Source organism: Podarcis vaucheri, assembly GCF_965113315.1.
Source record: "Podarcis vaucheri genome assembly, chromosome: 4".
NCBI lineage: Eukaryota > Metazoa > Chordata > Lepidosauria > Squamata > Lacertidae > Podarcis > Podarcis vaucheri.
The window spans coordinates 24028951-24047328 of record NC_138762.1 but is presented as its reverse complement, the minus strand read 5'-3'; the positions used below and the strand labels follow the sequence as shown (position 1 = coordinate 24047328).

At 42.8% G+C, this 18378-nt stretch overlaps 1 protein-coding gene across 6 annotated transcripts in view; it reads right to left on the bottom strand.

Annotated features, from left to right (window-relative positions):
- Positions 1–3030: 3030 nt before the first annotated feature.
- The window catches only part of ELMOD1 (ELMO domain containing 1), a 48990-nt gene continuing 33642 nt past the window's right edge, over positions 3031–18378 (bottom strand). For 5 of the 6 annotated variants that reach the window (XM_082219518.1, XM_082219519.1, XM_082219521.1 and 2 more), the window contains 6 exons: positions 17853–17986; positions 16075–16143; positions 15787–15810; positions 10648–10698; positions 9266–9399; positions 3031–4752 (listed from right to left, as the gene is read on the bottom strand). In XM_082219518.1, coding sequence (XP_082075644.1) covers positions 4580–4752; positions 9266–9399; positions 10648–10698; positions 15787–15810; positions 16075–16143; positions 17853–17986 — 585 coding nt within the window. In that variant the 3' untranslated portion in view covers positions 3031–4579. The remainder of the gene's footprint in view (positions 4753–9265; positions 9400–10647; positions 10699–15786; positions 15811–16074; positions 16144–17852; positions 17987–18378) is intronic. The other variant, XM_082219523.1, reaches the window with a different exon arrangement.

The window sequence follows — 18378 nt, the reverse complement described above, 5'->3', positions numbered from 1 at the left end:
TATAATATTCATTCCCTGGGATCAAATTCACAGAGCATCCCATTTTCCATTCTCTCATGCCTGTTGGTCCTGCCTATTTTAAAAGAACTTGAAACGGGGAGCTCAAAAACAGCCTGAAAGTTCAGGCATGTCAAGAGGACTCATGATTGACCCAGATAGCCAGGATCTTTCACACTTCCTTAAAAGGACTTTTACTCAAGTCTACCAAGCTATTGCCTCAGGCTATGCACTCCTCAAGTGTTTTCCCACAGCAGATCCATTGGGGCCTGTGCATTCTGCCTGTCAGCCTTAGTAAAGGGGCTTCTTTTAGTTGTTGGTTTTTTGCAAAGAGCTGTCAAACACATTAGCATCCTTGGCTCGACAATGGCCTGCTTTAACACCAATTCAAATATTACAGAATCTCAGAGCAAGTGGCACCTTGATGCTTGAGTTGACATTACGGTTCAAGCTGAATTATGGGAACAGCCAGCATTATTGAAATTGGACAAAGCTGCAGGAGGATTGAGCGGGGAAAGTGTAAGAGAATAAAATTATATTCACTAGGTTGGTGCACAGGTCTCCTGATTTGCCCCACCTGGATGAGGATCAGGGCTAAGGATTTTGGAAACCTTATTTTCAACATAAGCTTGAGAGCAGAGGAGGGGAAGGAGGCACTGCACGTCCTTTTACCAACCCCCCAAACCAAATAACAAGAGGCAGGCTTGATCCTGCAGAGTGCTGATTTTTCGTGAGTATCTTCTCTGCACATAAGGAAGCAATTTGTGAAGCACAAAGCACACAGCTTTGAAACTTCTGCTTACCAGTTGGTAAGCAGCAGGATTCGATCCTGTGTGGTGCTGGGAAAGGAAGAGGTCTGGCAGGAAGGGCAGGTTAGGCAGTAAAAGTTCTACCCACAGCCTGTCTTCTCTTGCAGCAATGCACTTGTTGAGCACATCCTCCCTTTTCCGTTTCTCCTTCTTCCCCCTCTCATGCTTTTCTCCTTCCTAAAGATTTTTGCCTGGCATCAAAGAGACATGTATAGTTATATAGAACTTCCCTGGTGTGCACACTCCATGGGCAGGATGCCAGGAACAAAATGGCCTCTCTCTCGTCATCATTTGCCTCACAGCAGAATGTGCGGGCAGACAAGCCTGGTCCTACCTTTAGCCAAAGTGGGTTGTCTGCCTCAGATCGTGGCTGCTAAGGGATAGGGCGTGGAAGGCAGAGTGGTGGGCCCTCTTCACAGTCTGCCCTCACCCCTTAAATTAGGACACTGCCTTCAAGCATGGTGGGTGCTGTCTCATCACTGACGTTGTGGTAAGACTCAAAATGGCAGCCCAGGTCAGCTTGTATACATGCAATGGTGAAGTGGCCACCAACTTATCCTTTACCTCAGGTAGCAAAATGCCTTAAGCCAGCCCTGAGGGCATGGACAGATGGGGCTTTGATGAGGATGATGAGCGTATGTGTTTGGTTCCTCAAACCACATGTAGGTAACTAAAGGCTGTGTTCAGCCCATGAACAGATGGAAATTTCCAGTCCTAAATGATAGTGGTACAGCATGTCAGCTGGGATAGCCATTAGGGCATGAGACTCAATCTCATGGCTGTGGGTTTGAGCCCCACATTGTACAAAAGTTTACTGCATTGCAGGAGGTTGGAATAATGATCCTAGCGGTCCCTTCCAACCTTACAATTCTATGCTGCAGCAAAGTCTACGATTCTACGTTGCAGCATGGCAATGTAGAATTATTGTAACAGTGGACTACAACAGTATTCTATTGTTGGAATAACACTACATTTTGCAGACCTTCTGTGAAATCTAAGCTGTCACATACCTGTTGGGAGAAGGGTGAAAGGAAAATGAATAATTCATTGACGTCGGGACTGTTTCCAACAAAACAGCGTCTGTTTTTAAATAATTCATGCTATTTTATTAGGCACAAGTGGCAAAGAGATAGTCAAAAGCCTCAGCAAGCATTACGAATAATAGCCCCTGGGCCTCATTAGTACAAATTCCCACTGAACATTCTGACCCAAATCTAGTTCCAAATTACATTTTGGGATGGTTAGTCAGAAGGCAGCTTGTTAAAAAAAAGTGGGAGGGGGAACTGGGGCAGTTTACACAGTAAGGCTTAAATATATCTGCATTTGATGTTGCAGCTGCAATGCTTCTGCTAGTGAACAGAAAAAGCCAAACAGCTATGCGAGGCACTGACGTCCCTTCTCCCTGAAAAACTTAAACCAAGCATTGTCAACACATTTTTGAGCTTGGCATTTTACACAATTCTGTGGCAAATAATGTTTATTGCAATAGGGAGCGTCAGTCGATCCAGACACTCAGATGTGCACCTTTATAATCACAGGTGCTTTCAACCTCACCATTTGTCACGTTCCCACCCTACTTTTAGGTGGTTAGCGAAAACCTGGAATGAGTGAGAATCCAGAGACTTCACAAAAGCTCTTGAGCAAAGCCAATTAAAGTCGTCACCCAAGATGTGATGGGTGGTGCAAGCCGAGATGCTACCTCACTATTAGGGGGAAATATACCTATTGCTGGACACGGGTGGCGCTGTGGGTTAAACCACAGAGCCTAGGACTTGCCGATCAGGTCTGCGTTTCGAATCCCCACAATGGGGTGAGCTCCCATTGCTCAGTCCCTGCTCTTGCCAACCTATCAGTTTGAAAGCACATCAAAGTGCAAGTAGATAAATAGGTACCGCTCCGGCGGGAAGGTAAATGGCGTTTCCGTGCGCTGCTCTGGTTCGCCAGAAGCAGCTTAGTCATGCTGGCCATATGACCCGGAAGCTGTACACTGGCTCCCTCAGCCAATAAAATGAGATGAGCGCTGCAACCCCAGAGTCGGTCACGACTGGACCTAATGGTCAGGGGTCCCTCTACCTTTATACCTATTGCTTCTTCAGAGAAAGCATAGCTGAATTACTGTGCTTCATCCTGCCCCCCCCCAACCCAACACCTTTCATGAATGCACCTGGGCAATAAAAACATATCACTGAAGTTCTTGAGGAATAAACCACATACACAAGAGAGCTTCCTGTTTGGAGTGACGTAATTTATTCATATAATCCACAAATAATTAGGCAATACCTCAAATTTAATCTTGCTAGGCAAGCAACTTCACAAACTACCCGGAATACTAAACTTCAGAAGGTAAAAAGCTACCATGGGTATGAAGTGCCATGGTAAATACGATTTGATACAGACTACACATGGTGTCAGAGGTGCTGGTCACAATCCGACAGGGAATGCTCCTCTGCAGGCCCCGCTACCCACCCAAACCAAATGTGCGCATGAGCACTGTTGTATACATATGTACATTAACTAACCGTTCCAACAGGGTTGACATGAGAATGTTCCGTACAGAAAGTGCATGTTTGCTTTTTTTAAAAAAAAGTCGCATTGTCCAATGCTTAACCGCCAGTTACTTTGTTTTCTTCGATGCCTCTTTGTTAATTTATTCCTCTTGGCCTAAAATTCAATACTTCAAAAATGAAGAAAATATAGATTTGTGTGTGTGTGTGTGTGTTTTTGGTCCCCCCTAAAGCAATCAAGCACACACATGATCAATTTGTGTCACATTCTGTCACCTAGAAATGCATGTTATTAGCTCTGCGTTTTCAAAGCAGTGCTATTTCAATTTGGCCATGATAACAGGAGTAGGCTGAACTGTAGGCTAATGCAAACTTGTGAGAAAACAAACCCTCCTTGGATACTCATATAATAACTGGTGTATTTATTTATTTTTTGGTCTTTGCTATCACAATGTGGTCAGTGTTCTCAAACTTGCTCAACACACAGTTTCCCAGAATTCATCCCATGTCCTGCGTATGCCAACTGTATCTCCACATTTTAATCATAAACTTTATTTTTAAAAAACTGCATGAAATATGCATGGTTGCTTGGAGAGAGAGAGAGAGAGAAAAAGTCTTCGCCTTCAATGTACTATGTTGGCATGAGGTGCAAGTCACATACACTGCCTTCTAAATATTGTACAAAAACAGGACACAATTCAGCTGAAATTCAGTGCTTTTCAGCCTCACTGATTTCACTGGGAATGGGACCGTTAAAAGTACTCCCCTTTAGCTGCATCATAATGTGTGTTTTTTAATTAAAAAACCAAAAACCGTTCTTAGCTATCATAGAACAAAAGCAGTCCACAAATACAAATTTTCAACTCAAATATTTCACATATACAAAACACCCCCAACAGCTAGGGAAATGCCATTCTTTAATTAAATGCTGAATTATGGGGTGGCACAAGGAGAGTGGTGGGGAAAGTCTAAAAAAACCAGGGGGGGGAAACCAAACTTCTTCATACAGGACATCAATTCATAATGTCTTAACACTGCAAAATGCCGCAATATGAGCTCTCATAACTTTATTACAAAACCACCCCCCTCAGAAGCAGTATGAGGAGCTGGCTGGAAAAAGAGAGAGAGCGCGAGAGAGATGAATACTGCACCAAGAAGCATGCATACCATCGCTATGGTCATTCAATACATTAGCGATTTATCTCTAGGATGGTGGCATAACACAATAATGAGGCAGTGTTTTCAAAAAAAGCAAACCAAGTTTCACGGCTACAGGTTGATCAGGCTTTCTGAGGCAGCAAAGTGAGGGCAGAGGGCCATATTCGGATTCTGGAGCTGTTTGAGAATGCGCTTGTGGAACTTCTCTCGCACACGGTTGAACTCCATGATGTCCAGGGGGTCCTCCTCAATCCAGAATTTATGGAATTCGTGCATCAGATAGCCTGAGAGAGCAAAGGATACCCGAGTCAAATGGTTAGAAATCAGAGCAAACCCAGCCTCCCTTTTCCTAGCTTCTCCTACCACAGTCCTCACTCCTCTCCTCTTGGTTTCACAGCCCCATTCATCTCATAGGGTCCCCATTCATTTTCTGCCCACTGCATCAGTTGATACTATCTGCCTTTGAAGCCTTCTTCAGTCCCAATTTCTAGGCCAGCCTATGGTTGGTCCTCTCCTGTCTTCCTTAACTTTTGGCAACTGCTTCCTTATTTATTTCATAAAAATTTATAAGCCGCTCGAGCGCAGTTTACAAAGTGCAAGCGGTTTACAAAAAAGCTGAAAACTAGAAAAAATATTGCTAATAAAAATTAACAATAATTTAAGACATTTAGAAACTTAAATAACATTGCTCGGCGAGGGGCACGCAAAGCACAATTCAGCTCCAACATCCCTTACAGCTTGGCTAAAATACCTCCAGCGAAAGAAGAGCATATCTCCTCTCAAGGCTGGTCTCTTCTACCTTCCACCAGATCCCAATGTTTAGTCAAAATATGCTTCCTTGCGATTTTCAAAATAAATCCCCAAGTATAGAGCTTGCAATCAAAAGCTGTCCTCAAACAGTGACCTCTCAAATAGCACAAGAGACGCTTAAAAGAAAACCCAATTGGCAAAATCCACAGCAGTATCCTAAACTACTTTTCTTGCAATCCCCACCGTGCTTTTTGAAGATGTGGAGTTTAAAATACAGTGTGGAAGAGCATCTTTTCAAAAAGTGGGACAAAACCTGGGGGTGCAGCCTCGGACATTTTACTTCTACATCGGCTACCATTCTCCATATAACTAAAATGTCCGAAGGATGAATTGGGGGGGAGGGAAATACAATTAACCTGCCAATACATTTTCCAGTGGATCCAGAACATGATATTCCAAACTGCAAACAAATATCCAGGTATAGGCAAGAAGGCAACTGATGTTTCCGGAAATTGGTGAATATATTTCTGACTCTTGTAAAGCTTGTGCGTATTCCATTTTGGAGTTGTGCACCAGCCTTGCATATCAATTAGTTTCAGATAAATAGGGAAGAGCAGTCTACATTGCCTGGAGTGTCAGAAATGCTGCTGCTGTACAGAGGAGGGTGGCTGAGTTCCACACGATCAGGCACAATAAAAGCCAAGGGGAAACGGGCAAGTGCAAAGACAGCCTGAATTTGACCTAATAATTGCAAGGCCAAATGAGTCCAGCTATCATTGCCACACAAACAAGAGCTCGCTGCAATTCTGACACGTTGCCTGGGGAAGTCTTTTTTTTAAAAAATGTAAAATCTGTGGCTTATCTCCTCAGCTGAACTCAGCGAGTGGAAACTGAGGAACAAGTACACAGCAGTTTTCAAATTATGTAGGAACACTGTGAATAAATTAATGGATAAAGGACCCCTGGATGGTTAAGTCCAGTCAAAGGTGACTAAGGGGTTGCAGCGCTCATCTTGCTTTCAGGCCGAGGGAGCTGGCGATTGTCCGCAGACAGCTTTCCAGGTCATGTGGCCAGCATGACTAAGCCGCTTCTGGTGCAACGGAACATTGTGATGGAAGCCAGAGTGCACAGAAATTCCGTTTACTTTCCTGCCACAGTGGTACCTATTTATCTACTTGCACTGGTGTGCTTCTGAACTGCTAGGCTGCCAGGAGATGGGACAGAGCCACGGGAGCTCAACCTGTCGCAGGAATTCGAACCTCTGACCTTCTGATCGGCAAGCCCAAGAGGCTCAGTTTAGACCGCAGAGCCGCCTGTGTTTGGTTGGCAAAGTGGATATTTTATTGCTTGTTTTTAAAAAACCATCCCCCACTTTCCCTCTTGACTAAGAAGTTGCGGAAAGCAGCTTACAGATATAAAATAAAAAATAAACACAAAAATCCAACCGTTGCAAAACAAATCACGCAATTGGAAACAGCAGCATATCACACAACGGGCAGCACTAATAATCAGTATACATTAAGCAGCAACAGAACTGCTGTATTGAGCAATGGCCTCAATAAGACTATTTCCTGGCTTAAAGTTCCTGCTCATTCACAACCTCAAGAGATTGCCTGGGGTTATCTTTTAACCCTAACAATGAACTTGCCTTCTGAAGAACTTAGAGAATGACTGGGAGGATATATCACACATATGGCTATGAAGTGCTTTGTAGTGCTAGGATATAATTTTTGAGAACACCCTAAAAAATAATGTTAGATCCCTCTGTGCTGCTTGTCCCATCTGAGCCCAGGTGCTCTGCAACTAATAAGGGTCATGTCACTGCAAGAAGGAGCAGGGAACAGAATAGGGGAATATACAGTGTATGAAGACTCAAATCAAACAGCATTTATTGGCTGTGCAAATAGAGCAGCACCACCTCGTGGGTGAGATGTGTCACTGGCCAGTCAAAACTCAAGTGTTCCAATGCCACAAACGAGTTTTGAATTCTCTAAGGTTCAGAAATGATTCGCTCCGATAAGAAACAAACAGAAAACTTGTCCGTAGGTGTGCATACACGCCATTTCTTCACTATTAGTGCTGATCTCCTTGTTAGAGGAAGCTGTGATGAACGGCAATTGCTTCATTGCCCCAGTTGAAATGGTGCTCAGCAATCTGGGAGGGGGGAATTGGGGGAGAGGGGGCTTCCAAGGTTCAATAGTGCCGAAAGAGCACCTCTCTCTACTTCTGGTGGGGACACCTGGGGGGCGGGGGGAAGTCTGGTGCTCCTTTCACCGCTGCTGTTGCCAAAACACAAGCTGCAAGTTCTCACTTGGCTCAGCACGAGAATCACAGTGAAGGAAGGGCGTATGGGATGGAGCAGCTGTGATGGCTGTAGTAGGCAATGCGTTTTTTCTATAAAAAACTGTTTAGGGGGACTCTCATTTTCCTACTCATATTGAGTAGGAACATTAAGATTCACAAAATGTTTAAGGGGTATTGCGTCCCCCTGCGTCCCCCCAGAAAAAAGCACCGGTTGTAGGGGTGCAACTTTTTTCTTTTTCATGCAGCATCATTTATTTATTTATTTATTTGCTTTTATACCCATACTGTAGCACCTGGGAAATTTAGGTCTGCTGTAATTAAAGTGGATTAAAGCACTCCGCTGCCCCAACACAACAAATCCACTTTAATAAAGAAGTAAAATTTCTGCAGTTGGGAGGAAAATGTATTGAAAAGTAGGGAACGAACAAGATGTATAAACACAGGACAGGGAAAACACAATGAATGCTCATTTTCATATAACCGCCCCACAAATAATTCAGAGCAAATGCTCAATGAAGACTGGATATAATCTAACCTCCATGTAAGCTATGTGCAAGCAAATCAAGACAAATGCTCAATAAATAGGTCCTCTGAAGGACACTACATTTTATAAACATTAATTAGACAATGCAGACATTATTTTGGATTCATTAATTTCCCCCCTTTATCTTAAATATGCCTTCATGCCTTTATATTGTAGTGTTCTTGAAAAATAACAAATGTGTTCATTAAACTTTGAAATAAATAAGAAAGAGTTTTCTATGGCGCCTTTGGATGTTTCCATCCTGCTTCTTTAATAAAAAAATTTTAATCTGGGGCTGCATTTTAAGTTGAACACAGGCTCCTTTAATCTCTACCGGGGAGGGTTCTGCAAAATCCATGTTGCTCTTCAGGGACTGGGGCCCCCAGACAGTTCTCTCTCTGTCTCAAAGTCACATAGAGATTCATAGTGGAAGAGAGTCCTTGGGATTGGGGATTATGCCGGCATTCAAGTAGGGAAAATATACTGTAATTGTTAAAAGTGAATTGCTGTTTACTTATTATTTGCTGATATTTTGAGAGTTAGTTTTATTGTCCATTATATTCTGATGGATTATTGAATATTACTTAATTTGATATAAGCCATTTATTTTAATGTTATGTTTTTATTGTGACTTTTTTATATTGGACCAGATTGTTATAAGGTGTACAATCTTTGTTGTATATTTTGTTTTTTCCTTCAGCTTACAAAACGCCTTGTGTACAGTAATAATAATAATAGGAAGAAGAAGAAGAAGAAGAAGTTAAATTTGCATACCACCCTTTATCCACAGATCTCAAGCATGGTAATATAGAAAGGCGGTATACAAACGAGAAAAATGAAATGAAATAACTTCAAAAGGAAAACAAATCAATAAGACAAGATAAATGACAGTATCAGGAAGGAAGAGAAACAGATTATGACATGGTACAGTAATTTTGTTGAAAGGAATTTTGTTTCCAATTACTTTGTGGTTGTTAGGACACAGTCAAAGCTTGCAACGGAAACATGGAAAAAGTTTCTTTGGTTTGAGATTACCAGTTGTCCCACAAAATGGATCATTCCCCAGACAAGTGTCAAACTTATTGTAAGGACATAATCTAACCAAAGGAATGCCAGCGATGCTTTGTATAATTGATCACATGAAGCAATTAAGGAAGGACGCTACCAACACAACAAACACAATTATTCTCTCTCTCTCTCTCTCTTACACACACACTTACAGAACGTCTGTTGGAAATGGGATAACGTTGGAGCCTCTGGAGCAACATTGTAGAAGTGTGTTTTCAGAGCACCGCTCACAAGCAGGTTGTACGCAAGGTCTGTGATATTAATGCCAACAATAGCAAAAGAGTAGCTGCAAGAAACAGGGGGCGAAGATTAAAAGATTTGGCGGTAACCAGTCACATCCAGGAAAATGGCGGCACGGAAATACCAACTACAGGCGGTCCTGACTGACAGTCCCCAACACACGAAGTTGCCTTACACAGAGTCACCTAGTTCAGTAATATCTACACTAGTGGTGAGGAATCTCTGGCCAGAAGGCTGATGGATTGATTGATGGACTGATGTACCACCCTTTGGGGGGAGGGTCACAGGGCAGTTTACAGCATAAACACACAAAAATACGCAACATAATTAACAAAACAACCCCTCCCCAATGATCCCAATTTGGACTGCGAGGCTGCTCCTCACAAACCACACCCACCTGCCCTATGCCTGATGCTATAGGCTGACCAGCAGTTACAGTCACCTGACACTGTTATGGATGGCCCTGCTCACCTATCAGACGTGACCTGTGGAGGGTGGTGGACTGAGGAATCTGGCCTACCAGCCAGATCTAGTTCCCCCACCCATAGAGCCTGCAGTGGTTTCAGGAATAGGTTCTTCTCAGCCCTGAGGATGTTGGGGGTTTGACCAGGGACCTTCTGCCCACAAAGCTCTATGGTCCTTTGAACTTTCCAGATGTTTGGGCTCAATAAAGTCTTCTTGAGGAGAGACGGAGCAAAGTGATTCACCACCAGTGCTGCTGCTGCTGTTTTGGGGATTCTCCTAACGCCCTCTCCCAAACCATTTTTTTTGGGGGGGGGGCTTGAAGGAGGAGAGGAGGGGGAAGCCCTGCTACACAATTGGAAGCTCTTCTGCAGAGCTTCCCTTGACAGGGTTCGTTAGGTGAATCCCAGCCATTAAGCTTAACCAAGAGTTGCTTGACGGTAATACCCCCAATCCCTTATTCCTCCACTTCAATGATAAACATGGGGTGAGGAATGTGTGGCCCTCTAGATGTTGCTCATCGTCAGGGACGGTGGGAGATGCTTTACAGCAACATCTGGAGGGCCACAGGTTGTCCCTCCCCGTAGTTAAGAATAACTGATGCCAGCGAGCATGAAGGTTGGGCATATGGAAAGTGGGAGGTCAAATAAGAACTTCAGAACAGTCTGCTGGAACAGGCCAATGGTCCATCAAGTCCAACATCTCACCAGGGCCAACCAAATGCCTCTGGGAAGCACATGAATGAAATGAAAGTACCGTAAGTAAAACAAAATGATCAACATGGTAACGACAGCATAATCATGATTTTTTGACCTTGGAATTACATACTTACCCAATGGCCTTATCAAACTTTTTCTTCTCCCATTCAGCCTTGCTGAATTTGCTGAAAAATAAAAAAATCGGAAATGGTTTTCTCTCTCTGCATGGTAATCGTGAAAAGGTCTATCAACTTGGTATCATTTTATTCTTGGTGTTGCAGGTTTTTGTATTCTTTTACGCTCCACAAGATGTAAACTTCTATAGCCAATCTGACCTGCTTGCCTTGTGCCCCAATCCCATGCTCATCAGTGCAGTCTAAAAGAGCTCTATGCCTTGGATATTCCCTGTCTGGTGGTGGACACGAATCAGAGGTCACCTACTATGCTTCACTGCTAAGGTGTTTTTAATGTTAGGGATGTATGTGAGCTGGCCCTCAGTAGGCTCAGTTTAAACCATTCAACACATCTGTGATACACAGAGGCATCGCTGCATTCCCGAACTGCCCCCAAAGGTCCATTCCTCTTCCAAGAGGGCAGTCAGTGATCAAAGTTTCATAACAAAGTTTTCTCTCACGTTCTTAAGTTACGTTATTACACTACTGCACATTTCAACACTCATAATGTTTTCAGTGATATTTAAAGCTACTATTATTATTATTATATTTAAATAGCTGATGAAGGTTTTGAAAATCCACATGACAAGACTCAGGATGTATAAGACCTTGGATGATGGTTGCACACCCAACCCAAGTGCGTTGTCTGAATGTCACCCAATGCCTTTCTGCACAATGGGAAAGTGTGTGTCTAGCTGGTTTTTTATTCTGCTGTAGCAGTTTATTTTTTAAGGTGGTGCTGGTGTGGAAGGAAAAACTTGGTAAGTTATAAAGCGAGGTGACCTGATGTATTTCAGATGCTTCTAGTTGACCCAAGACATGTTGGAAATTTCAGCCTCTCAGACTTCCAAATTCAGGGTGGTACATTAAGCTAGTTTCCCCACTCCAACATTTGGGGAAATGATCAAAAATTGTTATATTTATGTGTTTGGGGAGAGCAATGATCTACAGAGGCTTCTTCTAAATTTTGTTGCCGGCTTTAACAGAGATTTTGTTAGCCTCATTCCCCCCCCCCCTATTAACTGAAAACCAGGATGAAAGCAAACACACATTTTTAAACATACATGTTGGCTTCCACAAACTTGAGTACATCACACAAGAGATAGCATACAGGAAAAGTCAATAGGGTTCAGCACACCACACAGTTGCAAAAGCGTGTATTTAATATCCAAAATGATGGTTGAAATAACACACACTGTGTAAATATAAAATGTAATTGTATTTGGTATTTCCCACAAGACCTTCAGAGTGGCTTAAGATGGGGCCAACTCATTTCATCCTCACAATTTTGTGGGGTTGGGGAGGATCTCCACACTCCCTCTCAGTTTGTGTCTGAATGGGGCAGAAACATGGCTGCCCCTGCCACATCTATCTGGGTACCTGTTGGTTTCTGCTTAGTGGTTTTTCAAATTGCTTATATTATTTTCATTGTATTTCAACTGTATTCTAAGCAGGGATTTGCCACTGAATCTAGTGGGCCTTCTGCATACTCAGACCTTATCAAACTATTTCTGGAAGGTTTGTTTTAATCCCTTCTACTAACTCACAAATATGCTTCTGCATCCCTGGGGAGTCTGCTGAGTAACCAGAAACTAATACAGTGGTACATTGGGTTACAAACACCTCAGGTTACAGACTCCGCTAACCCGGAAGTAGTACCTCGGGGTAAGAACTTTACCTCAGGATGAGAACAGAAATTGCGCACCAGCAGTGTAGCAGCAGCAGCAGGAGGCCCCATTAGCTAAAGTGGTACCTCAGATTGAGAACGGTTTCAGTTTAAGAACGGACCTCCGGAACAAATTAAGTTCATAACCAGAGGTACCACTGTACCTGTTTCACTTGCCCACCCAGTGAGCTTTATGGCAGAGCAGGATTTGAACCTAAGCCCAAAACTCTATGAGCAACAACAGACTGATTCCGTCTCCTGCTCTTCATCAAGAGCGTGATCAGTTCATCAAAAGGCACTACACATACTACTTCTTAATACAAGTCGTCTCCTAGAAAGTCTAAGGTCAGGCATAATATTTTAATTAAATACATGCATAGATATGGTTTATAAGTGTAAATATGATATACCTGGCACACTTGCAAAGGCTACATAGGGCATTACCATCATTTTGGCTAATACACAGCCTTGGAGTTTTCCTCTTTCTTTGGTGCTTTTGCTATTACAGCTGCTACAGCAGGGACTGTGTATATTTTTTTCAGACACACTAGAAAGCACCAAACAGTACAAAACACACTTGACAGCAATAATTAAAGCCCCACCCCACCCCAAAGCACGAATCCCACTTCACAGATTAATAAAATATCGACACATTATATTTTTCATTACCGCCAACAACATCTCAACAGCAACAAAAAGGCACTCTAGAAGATACGTGTCTCTAAAATTATTTCTGGGTCTGGTAGATGCATTTTATTGGAAAACTGCATGCACAGACATGCACACAAAGAACGACGGGGGATTTGCTGCACCACAACTTTGCCACACAGAAAATGGAATATGGTTTTATCTAACAGTGCAGAAACACAGTAATACACACAGTCCTGAATTCTAAATCTATTTTGTCATCAAAGCCTACGCCTTTAGCCACCATTTCCTTTCCCCCCTGTGCTGAATTTATTTATTTAGTTTAGTCCAGGTTTGGACTTCTGTGTGATTTTTGAGGCTTGCCTTTCTACTTTGGCCTATTTAAAGAACTAAGAAGTGAAAAAGAGGATTGCATTCTTCAAGGAAAAACATATGCAACCCTCACTTCTCTCTTTCCTTCTCCTCCCCCAGATTATATAAAACTAATGAATCTGCAAGGAAACGGTGTTTAAACTAGACTGGAAGAAATGGCACTTAAAAAGGAAAGAAAAAAAGAGCTTGAAAACACCAATAGCTTGTGGTGTATTTGTTGTTGCTTGGCATTGCTAGGTGAAAATTCTAAAAATAAAGATGCTTCTGTACTGACTCAGCTTCATGGAGTGCAGTGTTGTCTTAAACATCTGTTAATAGAGGTAATCTATTAATCTTCCACACAGCGACAGACAGTATGGCATAATGGTCAGAGCGCTGCACTTTGGGCACCTGGATCAGTGTCATTCATCTTATCGAATAACCCCTTGGGGGGGAGGGAATACCCTAAGTGTCATAAATTCTCCTGCTGCTATCAGACATGTCTAGAAGCTGCAGTGTAGAAATTATCACTGCACTGAAAAATATCACATCTGGAACTGCCCTCAGCCACTGTCTGTTTGAAGGCATAAGCCCTTCAGGAGGCTGTCAACATTTTCTCCAGCTCTCCAGAATATTCTAACTGGTTCTATGCCATCTGCCTATTCTTGTGACCTTGGTACGAACATAGTGCTGCTCAAACGTTTCGGTGGTACTCTTGGAACGAAGACAATGTGCGCTTCTTCTGGCTGGGTGTGTGGCTGATGAAATTGCACGTGAGGGATTCACGTATAATTACTGTGCCCTTGGATTCCCTATTCCACAGACAATAACAGAGGCGCTATCTGGCATTAGATAATATAAGGATTTTCTGTACTTTTTCCTGGTGCTTGCTGCTGGTTTTTAAGCAACTTTTTTTTCCCTTTCAAATTTAAGATAGCAACATTTGGTTTTGTTGCTTTAAGACAGACTACTCAATTACACTGAAAACAGTAACATAAAAAGAGCCTTACAGAATCAGGCCAGACTGATGTAGTTCAGTTCTGTGTTTCCAAAAGCGACCAACTAGATGCTTTTAGGAAGCTCAGAAGCAAGACATAATAGTGATATATACAGAGAGCCCCTCCATAAATCCTTTTTACTGTGCATTCTTGATTATTTATGCTCATGCTAGCTATATGCAACTCAACTTTCAATACTGTTTGACCTGCAAAGGTTACAGGGTGGGCATCCTGCTCTGTTTCCAATCAGTGCACACAACCTTTTATGTCATAGTATTTCCAGGGTTGTTGTTGTTTTGTCCTGCTTCTGTTGTGCTATAGTGCACAGGACAGCAATAATGCTGTAACGTTTGGAAAGCACTGCAGAACAACCGCTAAAGCAGAACTGTGTGTGGATGACTCAGTATAAATACACCACTAAGGTGTTATTATTGCATCAGTGACACGCTACAGAATGCACACACCTCAGCCTACTGCATGGCCCTATAGTCCTTTCTCGCTATTGTTCACCAGCAACTGGAAAAGAAAGGCCAACCTGAAGGTTCTGTTGGGCCACTGTGACTACTAGTAGCTCTTGCTAGCTTTATCCTCCATGATGTTCCTATTTTGAAACCATCTAAGCATGTGGCCATTGCAGCACTTTGCAACAGTGACACCCAGAGATTCAATTATGCTTTGATCATGTGCTCTCCCTTTTTCATAGTAAGGTCAGCCGGTCGGAAAGGTACTTTGAAGTGTCCCATGTGTGAAAAATATATCACGGTCCTATAAGGAGGAGGCCAACCTATTGGTTGCTAGTAGAGATGGAGGTGGTCCAGGAGGTCAACTGGTTCAGTCCTCTGCCTGATGCAGGAATTGCACAGATACATCCTTAAGAGGTGGCTGTCCTTGCCTCTGCTTCAAGACCCCCAGGAAGGAAAAGCCCACCACCCTTCTGCCTCATTGGTCCAGTTGTCATATTGCTCTTCATGTCCAAAGGTTTCACCCAGTGCTCAGACGAGATCTACTCTCCTGTAACCTAATCCTGATACATCTAGTCCAGGCATAGGCAAACTCTGGCCCTCCAGATGTTTGGGACTACAGTTCCCATAATCCCCAGCTAACAGGACCAGTGGTCAGGGATGATGGGAATTGTAGTCCCAAACATCTGGAGGGGCTGGAGTTTGCCTATGCCTGACCTAGTCTTCGGGTGGAAAGCAGAGAGAAAGTCTTTGCCCTTTCTCGCTTTGCCTTGTCTTCCCACTAAGGCTCTGCATAGACATTATTATATTCTGGAATCAATGGGGCCTTTTTTCTACATCAGCATGCTCTGGCTAGGGCTGATGGAAGTCTGAAACATCTAGAGGGCACCAGGCTAGCAAAGGCTGTCCTAGAATATATATTTTTCTGCTTTAAGTTTTGAAAGGATTATAAAAGGCAAAAGGAAAAAAAAAATACCTGAGCTCCTCTTTAGTGACTTCCCTTCATTGTGAAAGATGGGGGCGAAAGGGAAAGGAAAAATAAATAGCTTAAAAATCAATATAAACTTGGATTAAATTTTATGTATTTAACAGTAAAATCAGACTGTAGAACACATGGAAATGAGGCATTTTATCTCTCTAATCTTAAGTAACAGTTCGAGAAACACAGACAATCTTTTATGTTAACAGTAAAAGAGACGCTGAATTATTACAAATAGGATTTATTCATTCGAGGTGGCTGCTATTTCCAGCTTCAAAATGTTACCTGTATTTTGGTTGAAGGGAGTCAGAGAGGATTTGCTGAGCTGCAGCAGCATCACATTCAGCAAAATATCTGGAGGAGAAAAACACATTTCGGAGTTTTACAACATCGCTCCAAACATCTGTGGGTACATTTCCTCAAACTATACGCAGATACAGTGGTGCCTCGCAAGACGAAATTAATTCATTCCGCGAGTTTTTTCGTCTAGCGAATTTTTCGTCTTGCGAAGCACGGTGTCGGAAAAGTTTTGGAAAAGCTTCAAAAATCGCCAAAAACCTCAAAAAAGGCTACCACACCGTGTTCTATGAGTTGCTCCTCGAAGTCAGGTCGCAACTGCATTAACAGTGTTAAGAAAAAGGAAACAAACTTGCAAAAAACGCAAGACGTTTTCGTCTTGCGAAGCAAGCCCATAGGGAAATTCGTCTTGCGAAGCAGCTCAAAAACCGCAAAACCCTTTCGTCTAGCGAGTTTTTCGTCTTGCGAGGCATTCGTCTTGCGGGGCACCACTGTACCTGGTTTGTACATTTAAAATGTACCGTATGAACCAGGTTTGGCAAACATGTTTTTTTGGGGGGTGAGCTTTTCAACTGATTCTTAACTTCTATATTTTAAGTCATTATATTGTACATCTTACTTTAAACATGTTTCAGATATTCCTGATATATCATTTATGTTTTACAACTCACTTTCAGGTCTTTTGCATGCTATGATATTCTACCTGTACAAATGTTGGTTTTGTTCTGTGTGGGTCCATGACCAATAATAAAGAATATGTAATCTGTACACTTAAGCAAGACAGTCAGTCTTCTTTCCGTGGCTGTGAAGCTGCCATGTGCTGCTACACTCTTTATCTTACATACTGCAGTGTGTGCAATAGACTCCTATTAAAAATGATCTAAATAAATGCATTCACGCATGCTAGGGACAAAGAAAAGCTCCATCAGTGAGCGCATTTGTTTGAGAAATTATGGGGTGGGGTGGGGTGTCACAGATCAATGGCAAAATTAACCAGCTGTGCAAGAGAGAGAGAAAACGAGAGTGATGAGAGACGGAAATTGAATTGCTTTCTTAAAAACTGGATGCCTTAATGAATATTGTTTTTAAATATACAGGATTGGGGGAACCTCTGGAACAGATTCTGAGATGGGTGAGGAGAAAGGTAAAGGGACCCCTGACTGTTAGGTCCAGTCGCAGATGACTCTGGGGTTGTGGCGCTCATCTCGCTTTATTGCTTTATTGGCCGAGGGAGCCGGCGTACAGCTTCCGGGTCATGTGGCCAGCATGACTAAGCCGCTTCTGGCGAACCAGAGCAGCGCACGGAAATGCCGTTTACCTCCCCGCCGGAGCGGTACCTATTTATCTACTTGCACTTTGATGTGCTTTCGAACTGCTAGGTTGGCAGGAGCAGGGACCGAGCAACGGAAGCTCACCCAGTAGCGGGGATTTGAACTGCCGACCGTCTGATCGGCAAGCCCTAGGTTCTGTGATTTAGACCACAGTGCCACCCATGAGGAGAAGGAAAGCCCAATTGCTGGGTATGCAGAATGTCTGCTCATGAAGCACTGGATATAACTGGGATGTGGAGAATGTGAAATAAATTGTTCCTAGAAAAGAAAAAGAAATTACTTCTCATCAAGAGGGATGAAAAATTGCAGCAACTGTGGTAGGAACCTACAAGCTATCTAGAATGACAATTGCCTTAATAAAGCCTGAAACATATAAGCAGGAGGATAATTTATACCTTTAGGTTCAACCTTTAAGAGAAACAGAAATATACTTACAATAAGTTATACAGCCCCAGGAGGCCCATTCCTCTGAAATCTGTTTTAGGATCATCGCCTTGGAAACCAATTTCACACCACTGCTTGGAAATCCGGGCTTCCAATGGGAAATCAGGTTTCAAGCATTTCCATAGCTACAGGAGGGGGAGGGGGAGGGAAAAATCACAGGTATGTTACAACTCAGACCTTCAATGGATTGACATTTCTGAAACTAGTAGTTCTCTATGGGATTTTGCATTCATTGTTATGCACAGCATTCGGAAGAGCCTGGAGCAAATACAGATTGAGGAAGAAGTATTCCTTAGACATAGCAGACATTTGAAATACTGCCTCCTGGAAAAACCCAACCCCCCCCCCCCCATCTTTTGGCCTAATGTAGAAATGGTGTAAAAACATTGACAAGGGCTCACTGGGCATATTCACTGCCTCTGCATAAATGGGGGGGGGGAGACCCTCAAGTTTATTTGGTTGCAAATCTCAGTGCAGTTTCAAAGCACTAAGGCGATTAGTCTTCTTGATTCTCCAA